The sequence below is a fragment of the Encephalitozoon hellem genome, chromosome V (assembly GCF_000277815.2).
Source record: "Encephalitozoon hellem ATCC 50504 chromosome V, complete sequence".
In the NCBI taxonomy this organism is placed as follows: Eukaryota; Fungi; Microsporidia; family Unikaryonidae; genus Encephalitozoon; species Encephalitozoon hellem.
Window position 1 is genome coordinate 18,177 of NC_018472.1, and position 15,691 is coordinate 33,867.

Genomic DNA, 15,691 nt, shown 5'->3' on the forward strand with positions numbered 1-15,691 from the left:
TGGAGAAAGTCCAATGAATCAAGACCTGTGTGAATATCACGATGATCCTTTTGGAATTATAGATTGTTCCAAGAACGAGCAAGCAGAGTTTCTGAAGGGCTTACGTGACAGAATAACTTGTAATGAAAGGGAGAAGGTCCTTTTATTTGAAACAGGATTCACAAAAGACAGAAACTTTGACGGAAGTATAGAAGAAAACTGCATAAGCTTGGAAATATTGGCTTTACTAGCAACATCTCAGAATCGAAGTATCAAGGAAGGGGTCAAGGAATGCATTCCTCAAATATTCGAGTTTATCAGGTCACAGCCTCTACCCCCCACCAGTGCACATGTTTCTATCTTTAGGTCTTTTAGAATAATAATATCTAGGACGGACCAGGCCTTGTTCTATAGCAATTACCTGAACTTTTTCTTAACTGTAATTGAGATCGAACATCAGTCTCTATGCCTTAGTGCAATTAAGAATGAAGTAATTGAGCTGTTTTATCAGATTCAGAAAACAGATCCAAGAATCAAGGATAGGCTCAGAAGCAAGAAAATCATTAAGATTCTGTGCAATCAAGACCTTCACGGAATAAAGCTCCTCAACGAATTGATTGATGAGGATGTGGGGAGGTATATTAAAATGGAGCGCTTGTTTGGGAGGCTGAACAACTCGAATGTAAGGAATAAGCTCGAGGTGCTTTCATGCTGTGTGAAGCTGTACAGGTCAAAACATCTTGGAGACACAAGAATAATGGAAAGGATATTGTATGAACTAGACGAACTTGTACATTACAAAAGGGAGTTTTTAGTATTGATAGGATTCATGGTTCGAGATGACGTCCAAGCACAGCTATTTTGCAAGGAGATAGGACTTGTGACCAAAATTGTCGATCGGTTTCATGAAATTCAACCAAGCATGCTGGAGCCTGAGCTTCTGTTTTGTCTGCATTCTTTAACAACAGAACTGGAAGAAAACAGAAAGACCGTTGCTAAAAGTAGCATGCTTCCCAGTATCTTTGGAGCATTCAAGCAGAGGGTGAACAAGAAGCAGATAGACCTTGTTTTTTTCATGGCAGTGATGTTGATGAAAAGCATGACCAAGAGCGTTACTTTCCTTAGATCAGATCTCTTAGATTACCCTGTTGTAGAGCTGCTGATAGCTGTTCTGGATAATAAATTCCCAAACACCATAGATGGGATTGATAGAATGATGGATGAAGAGAGCCTACATTCCGGGTTCATTGAGAAAAACATTCTAAACGTGCTAGTGAACTTGGTTATGGAGTATGGCGATTACAAAAGTAAGTTCATAGCTTCTGGCGGTGTTGAAAAGATTTTAAGTTACACACTTAGGTTTCCATGTGTGGTTTTGCAGATTTTCAAGAATTTTCTTTACGACACCGGCTTCAATTCGAGAGAAGTCTTTATTAAGGCAACAGACAGAGGGTTTTTCAATAGGTTCCTCGCTATGTATGAAGAAAACAATGACATGGAAATACTGGAGGGTTGCTTCAACTTGATGAGGAATCTTCTATGCGACGACACCCTCGACTACATTGTGGAGAGCTATGAAGGCATGGTCGACTCGATATTTTTTTATTTAGATAAGTTTGCTAACGGAATGGCTATTTCAGAAAACACTAGAGAAGAATGCGTTGTGCTACAGATACTGTACACCATAGTCAATCTAAGCGCCAACTCGGATAAGTTCAAAAGCCTGGTGCTGACCAAAAAGCATCTGGAGAACATGAAAAAGGTGAGTACAACAAGAAACCTTTCGATTGCATTTATATGGATTATAATAAACCTGTCATGGAGGGAGGAGGGATCCGAAGATAGAGTTCAAATCCTATGTGCTAATGGCATAAAGGAATGGCTGACTCGGATACAGGCCAGGGATTCAGTCCTAGCAGATAAGATAGGAACTGCATTGGAAAATCTGAGGCTGGCATGACCTCCTCTGTCTTAGGATGATTAAAAATAGATTGAGCCAAATAAACATCAATTTTTGTGGACTCTGTGGTTTTACCGGTAATTCTTTGAACACATGCCTGTTTCACTTTAAGAGATGAAAATCTAAAACAGGTGAAACAGTTTTAATCTATAAACGTTGACTCATGTTTGTAGCCATCTGTGCATGAACATCGGCTTACACAAACTGTGCGTCATGCTTATTTCAATGATGTCTGCTCTAATCCAATGTGAGAATTCACATATTCATGATTTGAACGGAAGAGTATTCCGTTACGGTGAATTGAGGAAATGGAGGTATCCTAGAAGCTTTTACACAAGCAGAAGGCATATCCCTGTATATGGTGGTAGAGGAATAATAACACTAGAAGATCTCAAGAAGCCAAATGTTCCCATAGTGGTTCCTTACCAAGTTACACCAAAACAGGTGCTTACGCTCCTACGCCATTAAAAGACTTTATCTATCTAGAAGGTTTGATTTAAAATACCGAAAAACCTATTTCATTTAATAAGTATTATTTGTGCTGCCCGGAGTTTTGTTCGGATATACAGTGAATCCCTGCTCTTTTAAATGCTCCATCATAAGAATGTCTTCCGCATGCAGTAACTTCTTTTCTAGCGCTTCTGCCTCTAATAGATTTTTGTTGTCAGTGTTGGTTAAGGTCTGTGCAATACACAAGTTTATAAAAAGAATGCAATGAGTTACTCTCATCCGGTTTTCCGGATGACGACATTATAAACTATTTGGTGTTTCAAATTCCATTGGTGAAAAGATGAATATCTAAAGATATGAGTGAACCTTAAAAACAATATTGTTTCACAATGAGAGGTCATTCTCCAGTAAGCACCGAGAACCAAGAGAAGGAACATAATAGCTTTATTCATAGAGATTCCTTCTTATTATTATAGCTAATCATGGCTTCTAGCCATTTAAATGCCCGTGCAAGAGGGCCTGTTATGCTGTTAGCACTTCCGCTTGTTATAGTGACATAGAAAATCTTTACAGCTTGCCCCCTCTCAGGATCCTCTTGATCTTCGATTCCTGTTTCCTGGCTAAGCCAAGACTTCCACTGATAATCTGCTTCTGCTGTTTCTGGGGTGTGACCTTCAAGATCGATTTTATTCATAAGTACAACAATTGGAGCCTTCTTCTCCAGGGACTTCACAGTCTCGTAGGCCTCTCTCACCTCAGAAAACCTTTCTACATCATGGACATCAACTATAAACACAATCCCATGGCAATCGTAGAAGTAGTCTCTCCATGCAAGTCTTGCTGCTGTATGCCCCCCGAGATCAATGACTTGTGCTTTTAGATTTCCTATTTCTATATGGGAAGTGCTAGGGTGGTGGGTAGGCATGTAGACATCTGTAGAGTCACTCTTCAACTTATTCACTAAGGTAGTCTTTCCTGCATTATCTATACCAAGAAAGAGAATTGAAGAAGGTTTTCCAAAAAGAGACTTGACGAAGTTTTGAAACACCTTTTCGTAAAACTCAGTTAGCTTGGCCTTCACTGCGCCAATATATTCTTGTATGTTATCGAGCATTGTGTTTTGTTTTTTTCCGGGGTCTATTTTTTTGAATTTATATTCTAAGACTTAGTAAACACTTCAATCTCGCAGGGATTGAGCTTGAACTCTATTCCCTCTTAAATGTAAAATCAACAAGCATATTTTATTTTCCTATTTCCTTATGGAATTCTTCCTGTACAAGAAATCTAAGCTCTCAGAAAGTGGATTGTGCAGTATTTCCTTATCGATGTCCATGAAGTATGTCATGAAAAACAATGCGTCACATCCCTTTAGATATCTCTCCAGCTCTCTGAGTACTGGAACCCCTGCGCCCCCATCGATGCTAGGGTCAAAGTCAATCTCTATACAGAATACCTTCTGTTTAACTACTATGTTCACAGTCCCATAAAACTTAAGACAGAATGCCCTGAACTGAAAGAATAACCCACTTGGCGTCATCTGCCAAGAAACCAAATCCAGCCCTACCAGCTTGATTAAGAGCTGCCTTAAGGAAAACGGAGATATATACACCCTGTTTAGCCTTATGTACCCATCAATCTCAAATACGGTAAGTATATCTTCTAACCTGGGATTCTTTAGAAGATTATTTATCTTATGAATAAATCCCTCCATTCGGGGTGATATATCACACAAAACATTATCTTTAAACGAGGAATAAACATATTTGGATTCAGAAGAATTATCTGAACCTTTTTGTTAGGTGGATCTGTTGGATTTGCCATCTGAGGTTTATACGAGTATGAAACAACTTGTTTTACTTGAGGATTGGTATAAAAGGAAGCCATTTGGCAAGACTTATGAGGATGTTTCTAATAATTCTCTCCACAGTTAATTTTGTAAGTGCAAGATCTCTATCTAGAAAGCATGCATCGCATCACAGCACTCATCACAGCCACTACCCAACAATGAGTAGTTTTAAGCACCATCATAGCGTTTTTCACCGCCCTAATAGCAGATCCCTTGGAGAGGTGGGGTTAACTGGCGCAAGAAGAGTATCCCCTGTTTATTTGCCGGGATATTCAAGTCCTTTGGTTGCAGATGCTGGCTCTAATGCCGGGGAAAGTGGGATTACGCTGGCCCCAAGAGTTATTAATGGCTCTCAAGAGAGAAATGTAGGAATATATGTTTCTCCATCAAGAAATGGAAGGTCCATAAGCAACAGAAACAGGCTGATTAATCTACATCATCTAATACACCATGCACAAGGGGAGGCGTTAAAAGCAAAAGCCATAAGTTCTGCTGCAAGATTTGAGGCCAGTGCACTGCTTGCACAGAAGCAGGAGTTAAATGCAAAGATAATGGACAACAAGGCTAAGATGTTGCAAGAGGAGGAGGAGAGGCTTGTTGCTCAAAGGTCTGCCGACCCGCTGATACTGGTGAAGGACACCGTCCCCATTGCAAATGTGGCGAATAACAATTTGAGCTTTGAACACCATAACGAGCTTCTAAGCCAGAAGCTTAACATGATAAAGAAAGACCAAGATGACGCAGTAAAGAAAGCAGAAAACATTGCAAGACTCCACAAGGCAAGAACAAATGTTCTTCCAGATAGTCTGGTTGCCTCTAACCCAAATCAGTTTAAGGACTTCGTTAATAGTGGGCCTACCCAGGACTTGACCTTTGAGATTCCTGTTGATCCATCAACGGGAAATTATTATATCTCTACTAATCCTGGAGAGGACCTCCAAGGTTCTGAGACAAAGCTAACAACAGGAGATCTGCCCTATTTTGTCGCCCATGGAAGCAGCCTTGGTTCAGATAACTCTGGCAGTTTCTTGGATGCTGATGGTCTGAAGGCTCATTCCTAGGCTAAATCAATTAAAGATTAATTCTTGTAACTTTACAGTAGATGCAAACCACAGAGGTAAGAAAGTTAAAATAGAAATACAACTTTAATATGCGCGAAAGTCAAGATCATTATTGGTGTTACCAGACGAATCGGTTAATGCCTGGTGGTCTGCAAGCCAACTGTTATAAAGTTTAGATTCCAAAGAGAGATGAGACCCTCTTAGGCCATATCCTAGTCTGTGCCGGCGTGTTACGGCAATTTTTAAAAACAAGCATAGAAGTTGTATTTTTCTCTTCATACCTCGAAGACTTTAACGCCGCCACATAAATTTCTTATTCAGTAGTTGATTCAAAACAGTTTGAAGGAGGAGGGCATCAATAAAAAGAGTGGACGGTTTGGAAACCTGAGAACCAAGCGCCCCTTGTAATGCATGTATGATCACATCTGGCCATAACATTAATTAACTATCTTTGGCCTTGGTGCTACCTTGACTAAACGATTATATATGATGGGGAGGGCCCTTTCAAGAAATGGGCAATTCAAAAGGCGCTCTAAGAGTAGAAAACGTGGAGATCACTATGGAAGGTGTGGTGGTTTGTAGAGGCCAAAGGATACTTGCAGTAGGAATCTACGGGATCGTTGGGCTTTACAACACTCTTCGAGATGCCTTTATGGCATCGATGACAGTTCCTGCAGCCACGGATAGTAACTTGAAGTTTCACGGGCGTATTTTCTTTGAAGGTAATCTCATAAGCTATAATGAGCTCCGGAGAATGATGAATCCATTCGTGATGTTCTACTCCTGCGAAAGTGTTCAAAGCTCGCTTGAATTTGTAAATCTCTCTAAGGTTAAGGATATGATAGATATTTTTGATTTGGAAGAAATCAAGAAGCTTCCCATATCAAAACTAACCGTTTCGGAGTCCAGAAGATGGGAAGCAGCTACAAGTGTTGCTTCTGAATCAAAGGTGATTGTTCTCCGGAATTTCCATACCCCCTATGAGGATACAAAAAAGTATATATCGTTTCTCGGGAAATATGCAAGAAGTAATAGAGCTGTTATCCTGGTGGAGGTAGATTCTCCCTCAGAATATGATCTGGATGGATGCGTTATCATAGGAAAAAATAATTTTGAATGCATCAATTTCCGTGTAAAAAAAGATCTTTTTAGGTACAAGGAAGTGCTGTTTGAAAGCCTTTTGAAAAGTCTTGAAGTAAAATGTAACGATAAGAAAGAAGCCAAGGCAAACGGTTCTGAGGTGCCTAGAGGCGAATCTTCTGCTACACCAACAGGTGCGAGTGAAGATTCTGATATTCCTAGAGACATCACAAGGTTTTCAGAGAAGGCAACAAGCCCTGATATGATCCAATCCAGAAATCGTTTACATCCAAACAACTATAACAGAGACTTCTTGCTGGAGACACGTGGCGTGATCAGCCATACTGAAACGAGAATCTTCGAAGATAGAATAGTTGTTCACAACATCAGAGACATCAAGCCCCCATCAAATACAGAAAAGAAGACTTTGGCTCTTGAGCTAAGGCCTTCCTGCAAATACTGTTGGCTGTATGGAATGAAAGAGTTGCTCTTTGAATGGTTCTTCTCGGTGGACATTAGACTCTCTCTGCTGCTTACAAGAAGGAAATGCTTTCTCGAAGAAAAGAGGACCAAGGACTTCAAGAAGTTCATGGTGTCATTTTTAATGCAAATATACCTGGCAGTAATCCTGAAATTTAAGGCATCTATATTCAAAGATGCGGTTTCTATCTCAGACGTCTTCCAGGGCTTCCTGGAGGCATTGAAGGAAAGGTTTGTTTCCCTCTCTGGACTAACGGAAAGCATCTTTTCCACATCAATTCGCAATTTGGTATGGGGTATTATATATGTGCCTAGGTCCTGTGTTTCTATGGCACTTTCCACTGGAAGAGCAACAGGGGAATTTATCGAACGAATAAGAGCATACAACTGGGATCTTATAGATTACAAAATCATGTCAACCGGGGTGTACTTTTTAATTTTCACAAGAGGTGGCACTATGATTAACGAGGAAAAAGCCCAGTTTCATAGTAATGCCAACAGAATTTACTCTCCTGGAACTTATTTCTTCCATATCTTCATTTATCTGATTTTAAAATCATGGATCCCCATCCTCCTAATGTCCTACATTCTTAACTTCAACTTTGCCCTAATTTTTCTTGTGACAGGTACGTTTATCTGCACCCTGCTAAACTTGGTATTGAATCTGAAGCTCAAGTATCTGCTTATGTGTATGGTTCTTGCATTTAACCTACTATATCCCCTAGATCAGGAGCTCTGTCAAAAAAGCTTCTTTCTTAGATATTCCGAGTCATTCAACTTTCTAGTTGCATGCCGGCAATTCCCTCTGGCATGCTCTAGAGAGAAGTTTACGCTTTTATACTGTCTACTAAGGGCATTCCTGTTTATATATATTTTCTTTTGTTACATGTTTTCAAGGCTTTATGATTAAAGATTTGATATATGGAAAACTTCTTGGAGACGGTTACTAAATGGTGTTATGCTAGACACTCAACAGCATGATATTCTTGATCAATTTAATGGAAGTAGAAATTAATAGGGTGAATGCCCCATTATTCCTTATTACTTTCCAAGAAAAATGGTAAGCCTTTTCTATGTAATAAAGGGGAACCTGAAAATAAATTTGCTGATATCCAAATTTTCCTAAAATACATATTACCGCATAAAACTATAAATAATCAAAAAAGATACTCCCATCATGGACAAAGGCAAGTTTCTCAGACTACTCATAGTTGTATTGCTCGGTGTGGGTATAACTGTTCTAGCATTCCTTATGCTCAAAGAAGCACCAACAGGATCCTTTGCTGAAGACGATATTGCATCACTCAGTGAAGAAATCACATTCAGGTTTAAAGATTCAGGCGAAAACAAAGAAGATTCCGCAGTTACCGATGTTAAGTTCTTCATTTGCTTGAATAATGTTCTGAAGTCTCTGAAGTCTGCAGACAGCAATCTCATTCGGCTTTTATGCTATGACGAAGTTCTTGAAAAAGAAGCCGGGGAAAAGGGAGGAGATGACAAAAGAGAGGCACATGTAAAGAATGCAATTACTGAAGCTAGAAATATTATGTTTAGGGCCGCCAATCCCAAAGAGGCCATAAAGGATATACTAAATAAGAAGGATGCCGAGGCCAAAAATATCAAAGGATTAACTGATGCCATTCAGAGTGCATTTTCTGGTTTCCTATCAGCAGAGAGTTCATCTGATAAGCGGGAAAAGGATGAGGAGCTCAACACCCAATTGGCTAATCTTTTAATTTGGTTGTGGTTAAAGGGATCGCTCCCAGAGAATAACAGGGTTCAACAATTCCGAAAAATTTACAGTGAAAACCAAGATTTTAAAAAGTTCTTTGAATGTCTAGACGAGGAGAGTAAGGAGGTTGCAAACTCAAAAATAACTGTTAAGATGGAAAAGAAAGAAGTTACCATGCCTGTTATAGAGCATATACTTACCTCTATATTCCAGACAAGCTTATACATGGGAAGTGGGATTTCTCAGATTAACTTAAGTGGGGTAGGAGTAATTTCTGAAATGGCGATTGGAAAAGGTTCAGAAGAGGAGAAGAAGTCCAAATCTTCTACCGAGGGGAAAGGGCTTGTGGACATTTTAGGGCTTAGAAAACTTGCATCCCTATTTAGTGGAAATAAAAATAAAGTCTCTGATAGTAGCGCTCCAGATGAAAATGTTGCTACATCTGCTATCAAGGAGGGCAAAGAGGTACTAGAGAAAAAGATGGAAGGAAGCTAATACAGCAGACGTATAGCCAGATTGGGGTATTATATGACAATTGATCTCAACTTTTACAGTACGTTCAAGGCCTAAAAATAAAATCTCCTTTATTTTTAATTTTATTTTTTGGTGTTAATACCTGGTTGAACTTAGGCTTTTTTTAATCAATAAAACGAATTTTTGATATTATTGTGCCTGATGCGTATACACCGGCAGTTGAGACCTGGTGATTTATAGCCGATGCCTAAAGAATTTGCTGAGCATCTCTGATTTCCGTTTAGGGAATATTTGAAAGTATAAATGGCCGAAAAAAATTCGGCCCTCATGATGAAATCAAAGAGACTTTTGATTGCTAGTGCCTTTTTGCTTGTAATTGGGCTTACGATTTGGTATGCTATATATAATTTCTATTGCCTATTTATGAGTGATGAGGCTGCAAATTCGATATTTGATAAATCCAAGCTTAGAGGCAAGTTCGAGGATAGCGATAAGGTTATAGAAGGGCCAGATTTCTTCAGCTTTGTATATAAGTTCCTCTTGACTTTGGACGACAGCGTCATAGGGGATTCGTGTGTCGAGGGAGTTTACGACAAGAATAGCATTTCTGAAAAGGAATCCTATCTCAAGGACGGACTCGAAATGGCTACCAAAACTCTCTTTAAGAACAGAAATGTAAAGAAGGATTTGGATGAAATTTTGGGATCAAGCATTTTTGATATTGTCGAGACTATGAAAAGGGAAGGCAAGGCCCAGGAATCTGAGGGTGCTGTCGAAGGGTTGAAGGACAACAGCCATATTGTCACTATGGTGTCCAAAGCCTTTATTTACACTCTTCTCAAGGAAAGGATAGACCCTTTGAAATATAATGTATATCTCGACAAGGTAAGAGGAGACTTCAATGAAAGCACCTTGGAGCACCTAAAGAGAATTGGTGCCTATGAGAAGATACTTGTTTTCCAAGGGGAAAGCGACTTCGCCATGGAGATTTATGACTACCTTCGTATTGTAATGTTCTCAACTAGTAAGCTTATTCCTGAGGGCCTTGCAGCCGTGAATAATTGAATTATTTGATTCTGATATTTAATTATCTTTATTTTCTTCTTTCGATTAATGTTTATTTTATTCTCCCTTGATACTAAATAAAGATGTCAAAAATGTTGACAGAATATTCCGCTACAGTAGCAATGGTGACATCCATGATGGGCCCAAGCATATACTTCACTCCGGTTGCGTTCAGGTTTGTAGGATACGTTTATGGATGGATCATTATCTTCATAGTTGCTGCACTTACGTCATTTTCTCTGTATTGTATATCATACTCTGCAATGAAAATGCCTGTAGGACCAACATATTCATCGCTGGGTGCTCACATATCTCCTAAGCTCAAGCATGTCCTCGATGCATTTGTCATTGTAAATAGTCTAACCGCAAATTTTTGTCTTTATAGGTATCTTTCGGAGTTGATTGTGGCTGCGTTTCCGACGCTACTGCTTGTCTTTCCAAGTTATGAGGCCGCTAGAAAAGGTGTTGTGGTTGCTCTTCTAGTTCCGTTTTTTATTCTTTCTTTTCATAAAAACCTCTCTAGCTTAAGATACATATCATTCGCAATGGTAATTTCCATTGTGTACTTCATTTTTCTTCTCATATCCTACAATCTTCTTTTCTACTCCGAGCATTTCACCCATGAGACGTCTCCTTCGGAAAGTAGATTCTCCTTTTCTATTCCGATCTTCATAACTGCAATGGCATGTCAATCAAATATGGTGAAGGTTCTAGATGAGATGGCAAGCCATTCAATGAGAAAAGTCAAGTTTGTATCAATATGGAGTGGTGTTGGAGGTGGATTGATCTACGGGTTAATAGGCCATCTTGGATATTCATTGTTTGGAGACGGGCTCAACGGAGACTTGCTAAGAATGTTTGCAGACAAAAACTCTGTGATAAATGCCCATCTAGCAAGAACTATTGATAGATATCTTATGTCTTCAAGGGTAGCTGTGTTTGGATCTATGCTGATCTTCATCGGGAGTTTTCCAATGCAGCTGAATCCACTAGTTACCACTCTATTCAATGTCTTTCCAGAAAGTAGAAGAACAGAAAATATCCGGCTCCTTTTGATGACCTTTTTGATCTTGCTTTGCTTCTTGTTGGCTTTAATAAGAGATCTATCTGCAAGCCTTGTAATAAGCATAGCGGGTGCAACAATAACAAACTTCTTGTCATTTCTCTTCCCATTTCTCTTCTTTATATTGGCCAAGAAGAAACTCTCTTGCAGTACGTTTCTAGCTGCGCTATCAATGGCGGCTTGTGTTTCTAGCTCCATATACATGCTGTTCAATATAGCAAATAAAGGAAACGCCTAGCAATGTAACCTAGTTCCTTGATAAACGCATATACATCCAAGTTTTATTTAAAAGTTTAATAATTATAGGCAAGACATTTCTAGCTCCTAACAACCGGAGGTTCCCTAACTAATATCTTCTTTGGCCTTCCAGGGCCACGCTTGAGAAGGTTCCTGTCTGACTGGCACTTCACTGGCAGGTCTACGACAGGTGTTATATCTTTGAGCTTCAACAGTCTTGCCTTAGAATACAAGTCACTGACATATGAATACGGATCTTCTCCCAAATCAAGTATCTTCTTACAAGCATGGGGACACGGTATTAGAAACTCCTGGAATCTTCCACATGTGCATGTCTGGTTCTCCAAATCGACATTGTAGGAAGCATCTGTAACATCTATAGACAAGTTTTTCTCTATTCTACGTATGACATTGTTGCCAAACAAGTATTTCCCTTCCCCAAGAGGAGATTTTTTTCTCTGTTTCAAATTGTCGCTAGCTAGCTTCAAAATCGCACCAATGCAGTCAAAGAACGGAAGATTGAAAATCCCCAGCCCAATAAACTCGACATCGCATTCACTTGTATTTTGTAATCCAAGCATCTCTGTCTCACAGCATCTCTTCAAATATTGCTTCTTATCTATAAAGCTAAGCTCGGGGCTGCTCCATTCCCTATCATTATTGCACTTATTCCATATATTTTCCACAGCATCAATAGATTTTGTCTTGTTGTAGTAGAACTTACATATGTCACGGGTCTTCACGAAAAACTTTCTGTCCTTTTTCTTGAGAACATTGATAAGGTCAGCATCAAAATCTACAAGAAAGAACAGCTCTGGCATCGAATCGATAAAGTATCTAAAGGCACTCTCTTGGCACTCCAGATCCGAAACCACGCAGGAGTATATGATAGGAGACCATGTGGGGTCCCGAAGAATTCCTAGAACAGCAAAGCCTTCTATCCTCTTGTATATCCTTATCTCAACAATTGGAACAAGGACATCGAGATATTCGGGAAAGGAGAAGAAGAACATCTTTTCTTGGCAATGGGAAACCGCACTGGGATTGAGCTCCAGAAACTCATGAGAAAATTCCTTAAGTGCTGCATCAAACAGCTCATTCTTTCCGCCCTGCTCTAAAGGGCCCAAATTCATGTTTTCCTTCTCCATCTCGTTCTCCTGTCTCATAGCTTTCCACACAGAAAAATAACCCATCTTTATATTCATACCCGCAAGAATAGACACAACTTCTCCTATTCTTGCATATCTATCCCCTATAGCCCTATACACCTCCATTCGGACCATTTCCTCTGGAGACCCATACTTAGATGTCACCGAAGGACACTTATGGGACAGTCTAATTCTCTTCACCACAAAAACCCCGTCCTTTTTTCTTAGTTGTGCAACAATCCTGGCTTCACATCCAAACTCTTTTCTTCCCTTGCACAGTACGGCAACTGACTTAGGCGTCTCTTCAAGATCGTAGTTGAGATTGTTCTGTACCGCATGATTTACCAAAGCCTTCTCCGCCTCTTCCCTTGTAGGAAAGACATCGTTAACAGACAGCCCTTTCATTAAGGGGTTTACTATTCAACAGATTTTATTCTTATAACCGAAAGAACAACAGTGGTCCCTCCATCACTCCCGGCGCCACTCTTCAAAACATGAGCACAAAGAGTGTATCAGGGTCTTTCATACTTGTTTTTATCCTTGTCTTTTCCCTTTGAGCAGTATATGCAGCATATTTTGCTCTTTTTCTTTCCCATCCCTTCATTATCAACAGTGTCCTTTGTCCAAGTCACGCGCTTTGGCTCTTTCTGCACCAGTTTAAGCTTCATTTTGGTCATGGTTATGGTGCTTGACATATCCTAGGGCTTGTTTGGATTGAATAAAAATAATGCCAAAACCATCGACGTATCTTATTATTCTCTATCTATGGGCGTGAACTAAGCACCTTAGCAATTGTCATTTCTTCTCAGCTCAAAAAATTACCCACGCAATGAGGGAGTACAAGCTGAAGACAGTAATTCCAACAGAGTCAGAGGCAAAGGGGCTTCATTATGATGGGGATGTGTATTTCTCAACAAACAACCATCTATTCAAGGCTTCTAAAGGGAGATACACTAAGATATGCGATGTTGGGGGAACTATTACGGACTTCAGTATATGCGAGAAACTCTTCATAGTCACAGAAGAAAGAATGTATATGAACAACGAAAATAAAATGGTAGGGTCCCTCAGAAAAAGATTCTCCTGCCTATCAGTCAGCAAGGATCTGATAGCCGCAGGATGCTCAAACATCCTAGAGATATGGCATGTTCCCAAGGAATTTAAGCTCCCGTTGTTTGATCTGCATTCAAGGAACCTTGGACACTTTTTGGATATCACAAGTGTTAAGTTCATAGATGATAGCACGGTAATAACAACAAGCAGGGACTGTACTGTCCGCCTGTTAGACATTAAGGCCAATAGATCGCTTCGAATATGCACTACAATGAGCGTTCCGATGGCTGCATACTCCACAGATGAAGAGAAAAAGGAATTGGTTGTTGTGTGTGAGGATGGGACTCTACTATACTACGCAATAGAGGGCGAGAATATTTCCTCAAAAGGAATTGTTTATTTGAACTCAAAAGTCTTGGCCACTAGCTATAGCCAGGGTTTTTTAGCCATTTCACTCGATAGAGAATCTGAAGGGAATCTGCTTATTTACAGCGGGCAGGAGATAGTCCATTGTGCCACTGTGGAACACAAGATTCTAGACATGCGTCTGCACGGAGACACTATTGCTATAAAGGGCCCTGGATTTGTTGGCATATACAACTTGGCCATCAACCTGTTTGAATTTGAGTTGGAGCTTCCTCGAATAATATCCATGGACATAAAGAAAGAGATGATAGCTGTTGGATGTGCAGACAAGAAGGTGAGGATATACGATAAACAAAGATGCATTCACACATTTTCAGATTCAAACATTGCACATGCTATTTTCAATGTGCATATTCTCCAGAATTCTGTTTTGTGCCTGTGCCTAGACGGAAGAGTATCTATCTGGGATATGAAGAATGGTGTCTGCTATAGATCATTCCAGATTCCAGTGAAGATGTCGGCCTCAGAGATCAGCGACGATAACCTTTTGTTGTTTATTGCAGACTTCAATAACTATTCCATAAGAGTTGTTGATCTTCAGAGAGGAAAGGAGATTGATGCTCTGAAAGGCCATGATGGCCCTGTATTCAAAATGAAATGGGATGGCGACTCTCTGTACACACTTTCTTATGATAATACAATTAGAAGATGGAATGTCTATTCCCAGACTGTCGAGGAATTGCAGATCAGGAAGATGGCCACAGGCTTTTCTGTGAGGAACCGTAAGCTCTGTGTATCTACAGTGAATGAGCTAACTATTTATGACTCTGACTTCAATTACGAAAGGGAAATCAAAGTGTCCCTAAAGGCCAGAAAAAGAAATGAAGCCTTCATCAGCGAAAAGCCCGTAGAGAGTCTCGACTTCACATTTGACAACAGGTTTATAATTTCTGGAGGAGAGGCGAACACAATAAAGATAATATCAGCAGATTCGGGTGACGTTGTGCAGAAAGTGCGTGTCTCCGATAACAGGGAGTGGGAAAACTATAAGGAGGTTCTTGGAAGGGAGTCTTGCAAACCTTTTGACAAGACAAGGATTATTGAAGCCCTAAAGATAGTTCACAGCAGTAGTCAAAGGGAGTTCTACGTTCTCACAAGAGAAGGCGTGAGCATATACGAGCCTTCATTCATCAAGTTTATGCCTCTTCATCTGGATGTGTCCTTAACCCCAGAGTCTATCAGAAAGTATTTGGACTGCGAAGAGTATTTGAAGGCAGCGATTGGATCCTTAAAGATTAATGAATACGAGATTATAAAAGAGGTCATAACATCTTGCCCAGCCGACAAGATTGAGGGTGTAGTCAAGCATCTAGACACAACGCTGGTTGGGAACCTGCGGTCTGCAGTATCGAGAATGCTTGACAATTCGATGTACCATTTTATAGCAATCAGATGGCTAAAGTTCATTGTTTTTTACTTTGGGTCTTTAGAGATGCAAGGAACAGACCTCCACAAAATTAAGAAGAATATCGAATTGGCATTAAGGATGGGAAAATTGAACAAATCGATGTTACTTAATATCATCAAAAAATGACATCACAGACTCTCCATACAATTGGTTGAGGAAGCATGGCTCCACCCAATGGCTCGAGTGGTCTTTGAGACAAAAGAATATTAGAAGAAGAAAATAAATCTCC

At 39.9% G+C, this 15,691-nt stretch overlaps 12 protein-coding genes across 12 annotated transcripts; 8 read left to right on the top strand and 4 right to left on the bottom strand.

The window, feature by feature from the left end:
* Nucleotides 1-13: 13 nt before the first annotated feature.
* EHEL_050130 (uncharacterized protein) lies at nt 14-1,939 on the top strand (the record flags this gene model as incomplete). The annotated part of the gene is made up of 1 exon (XM_003887156.1): nt 14-1,939. The coding sequence occupies one exon, from the start codon at nt 14-16 to the stop codon at nt 1,937-1,939; it is 1,926 nt and encodes a 641-aa protein (XP_003887205.1).
* A 183-nt stretch (nt 1,940-2,122) lies between these two features.
* Nucleotides 2,123-2,407, top strand: EHEL_050135 (uncharacterized protein; the record flags this gene model as incomplete). The annotated part of the gene is made up of 1 exon (XM_059743501.1): nt 2,123-2,407. One exon carries the CDS (start codon nt 2,123-2,125, stop codon nt 2,405-2,407), a length of 285 nt encoding a protein of 94 aa, XP_059599484.1.
* Nucleotides 2,408-2,837: 430 nt separating this feature from the next.
* EHEL_050140 (putative sar1) lies at nt 2,838-3,503 on the bottom strand (the record flags this gene model as incomplete). Its single annotated transcript, XM_003887157.1, has 1 exon — nt 2,838-3,503. One exon carries the CDS (start codon nt 3,501-3,503, stop codon nt 2,838-2,840), a length of 666 nt encoding a protein of 221 aa, XP_003887206.1.
* A 135-nt stretch (nt 3,504-3,638) lies between these two features.
* Nucleotides 3,639-4,100, bottom strand: EHEL_050150 (uncharacterized protein; the record flags this gene model as incomplete). Its single annotated transcript, XM_003887158.1, has 1 exon — nt 3,639-4,100. One exon carries the CDS (start codon nt 4,098-4,100, stop codon nt 3,639-3,641), a length of 462 nt encoding a protein of 153 aa, XP_003887207.1.
* A 185-nt stretch (nt 4,101-4,285) lies between these two features.
* EHEL_050160 (uncharacterized protein) lies at nt 4,286-5,296 on the top strand (the record flags this gene model as incomplete). The annotated part of the gene is made up of 1 exon (XM_003887159.1): nt 4,286-5,296. The coding sequence occupies one exon, from the start codon at nt 4,286-4,288 to the stop codon at nt 5,294-5,296; it is 1,011 nt and encodes a 336-aa protein (XP_003887208.1).
* A 511-nt stretch (nt 5,297-5,807) lies between these two features.
* Nucleotides 5,808-7,766, top strand: EHEL_050170 (uncharacterized protein; the record flags this gene model as incomplete). The annotated part of the gene is made up of 1 exon (XM_003887160.1): nt 5,808-7,766. One exon carries the CDS (start codon nt 5,808-5,810, stop codon nt 7,764-7,766), a length of 1,959 nt encoding a protein of 652 aa, XP_003887209.1.
* A 267-nt stretch (nt 7,767-8,033) lies between these two features.
* Nucleotides 8,034-9,083, top strand: EHEL_050180 (uncharacterized protein; the record flags this gene model as incomplete). The annotated part of the gene is made up of 1 exon (XM_003887161.1): nt 8,034-9,083. The coding sequence occupies one exon, from the start codon at nt 8,034-8,036 to the stop codon at nt 9,081-9,083; it is 1,050 nt and encodes a 349-aa protein (XP_003887210.1).
* Nucleotides 9,084-9,392: 309 nt separating this feature from the next.
* On the top strand, nt 9,393-10,127 carry EHEL_050190 (uncharacterized protein; the record flags this gene model as incomplete). The annotated part of the gene is made up of 1 exon (XM_003887162.1): nt 9,393-10,127. One exon carries the CDS (start codon nt 9,393-9,395, stop codon nt 10,125-10,127), a length of 735 nt encoding a protein of 244 aa, XP_003887211.1.
* Nucleotides 10,128-10,210: 83 nt separating this feature from the next.
* Nucleotides 10,211-11,428, top strand: EHEL_050200 (putative amino acid permease; the record flags this gene model as incomplete). The annotated part of the gene is made up of 1 exon (XM_003887163.1): nt 10,211-11,428. The coding sequence occupies one exon, from the start codon at nt 10,211-10,213 to the stop codon at nt 11,426-11,428; it is 1,218 nt and encodes a 405-aa protein (XP_003887212.1).
* Nucleotides 11,429-11,507: 79 nt separating this feature from the next.
* Nucleotides 11,508-12,980, bottom strand: EHEL_050210 (uncharacterized protein; the record flags this gene model as incomplete). The annotated part of the gene is made up of 1 exon (XM_003887164.1): nt 11,508-12,980. The coding sequence occupies one exon, from the start codon at nt 12,978-12,980 to the stop codon at nt 11,508-11,510; it is 1,473 nt and encodes a 490-aa protein (XP_003887213.1).
* Nucleotides 12,981-13,087: 107 nt separating this feature from the next.
* EHEL_050215 (protein phosphatase inhibitor) lies at nt 13,088-13,270 on the bottom strand (the record flags this gene model as incomplete). The annotated part of the gene is made up of 1 exon (XM_059743502.1): nt 13,088-13,270. One exon carries the CDS (start codon nt 13,268-13,270, stop codon nt 13,088-13,090), a length of 183 nt encoding a protein of 60 aa, XP_059599485.1.
* Nucleotides 13,271-13,404: 134 nt separating this feature from the next.
* EHEL_050220 (uncharacterized protein) lies at nt 13,405-15,588 on the top strand (the record flags this gene model as incomplete). Its single annotated transcript, XM_003887165.1, has 1 exon — nt 13,405-15,588. One exon carries the CDS (start codon nt 13,405-13,407, stop codon nt 15,586-15,588), a length of 2,184 nt encoding a protein of 727 aa, XP_003887214.1.
* Between the last annotated feature and the right edge of the window lie 103 nt (nt 15,589-15,691).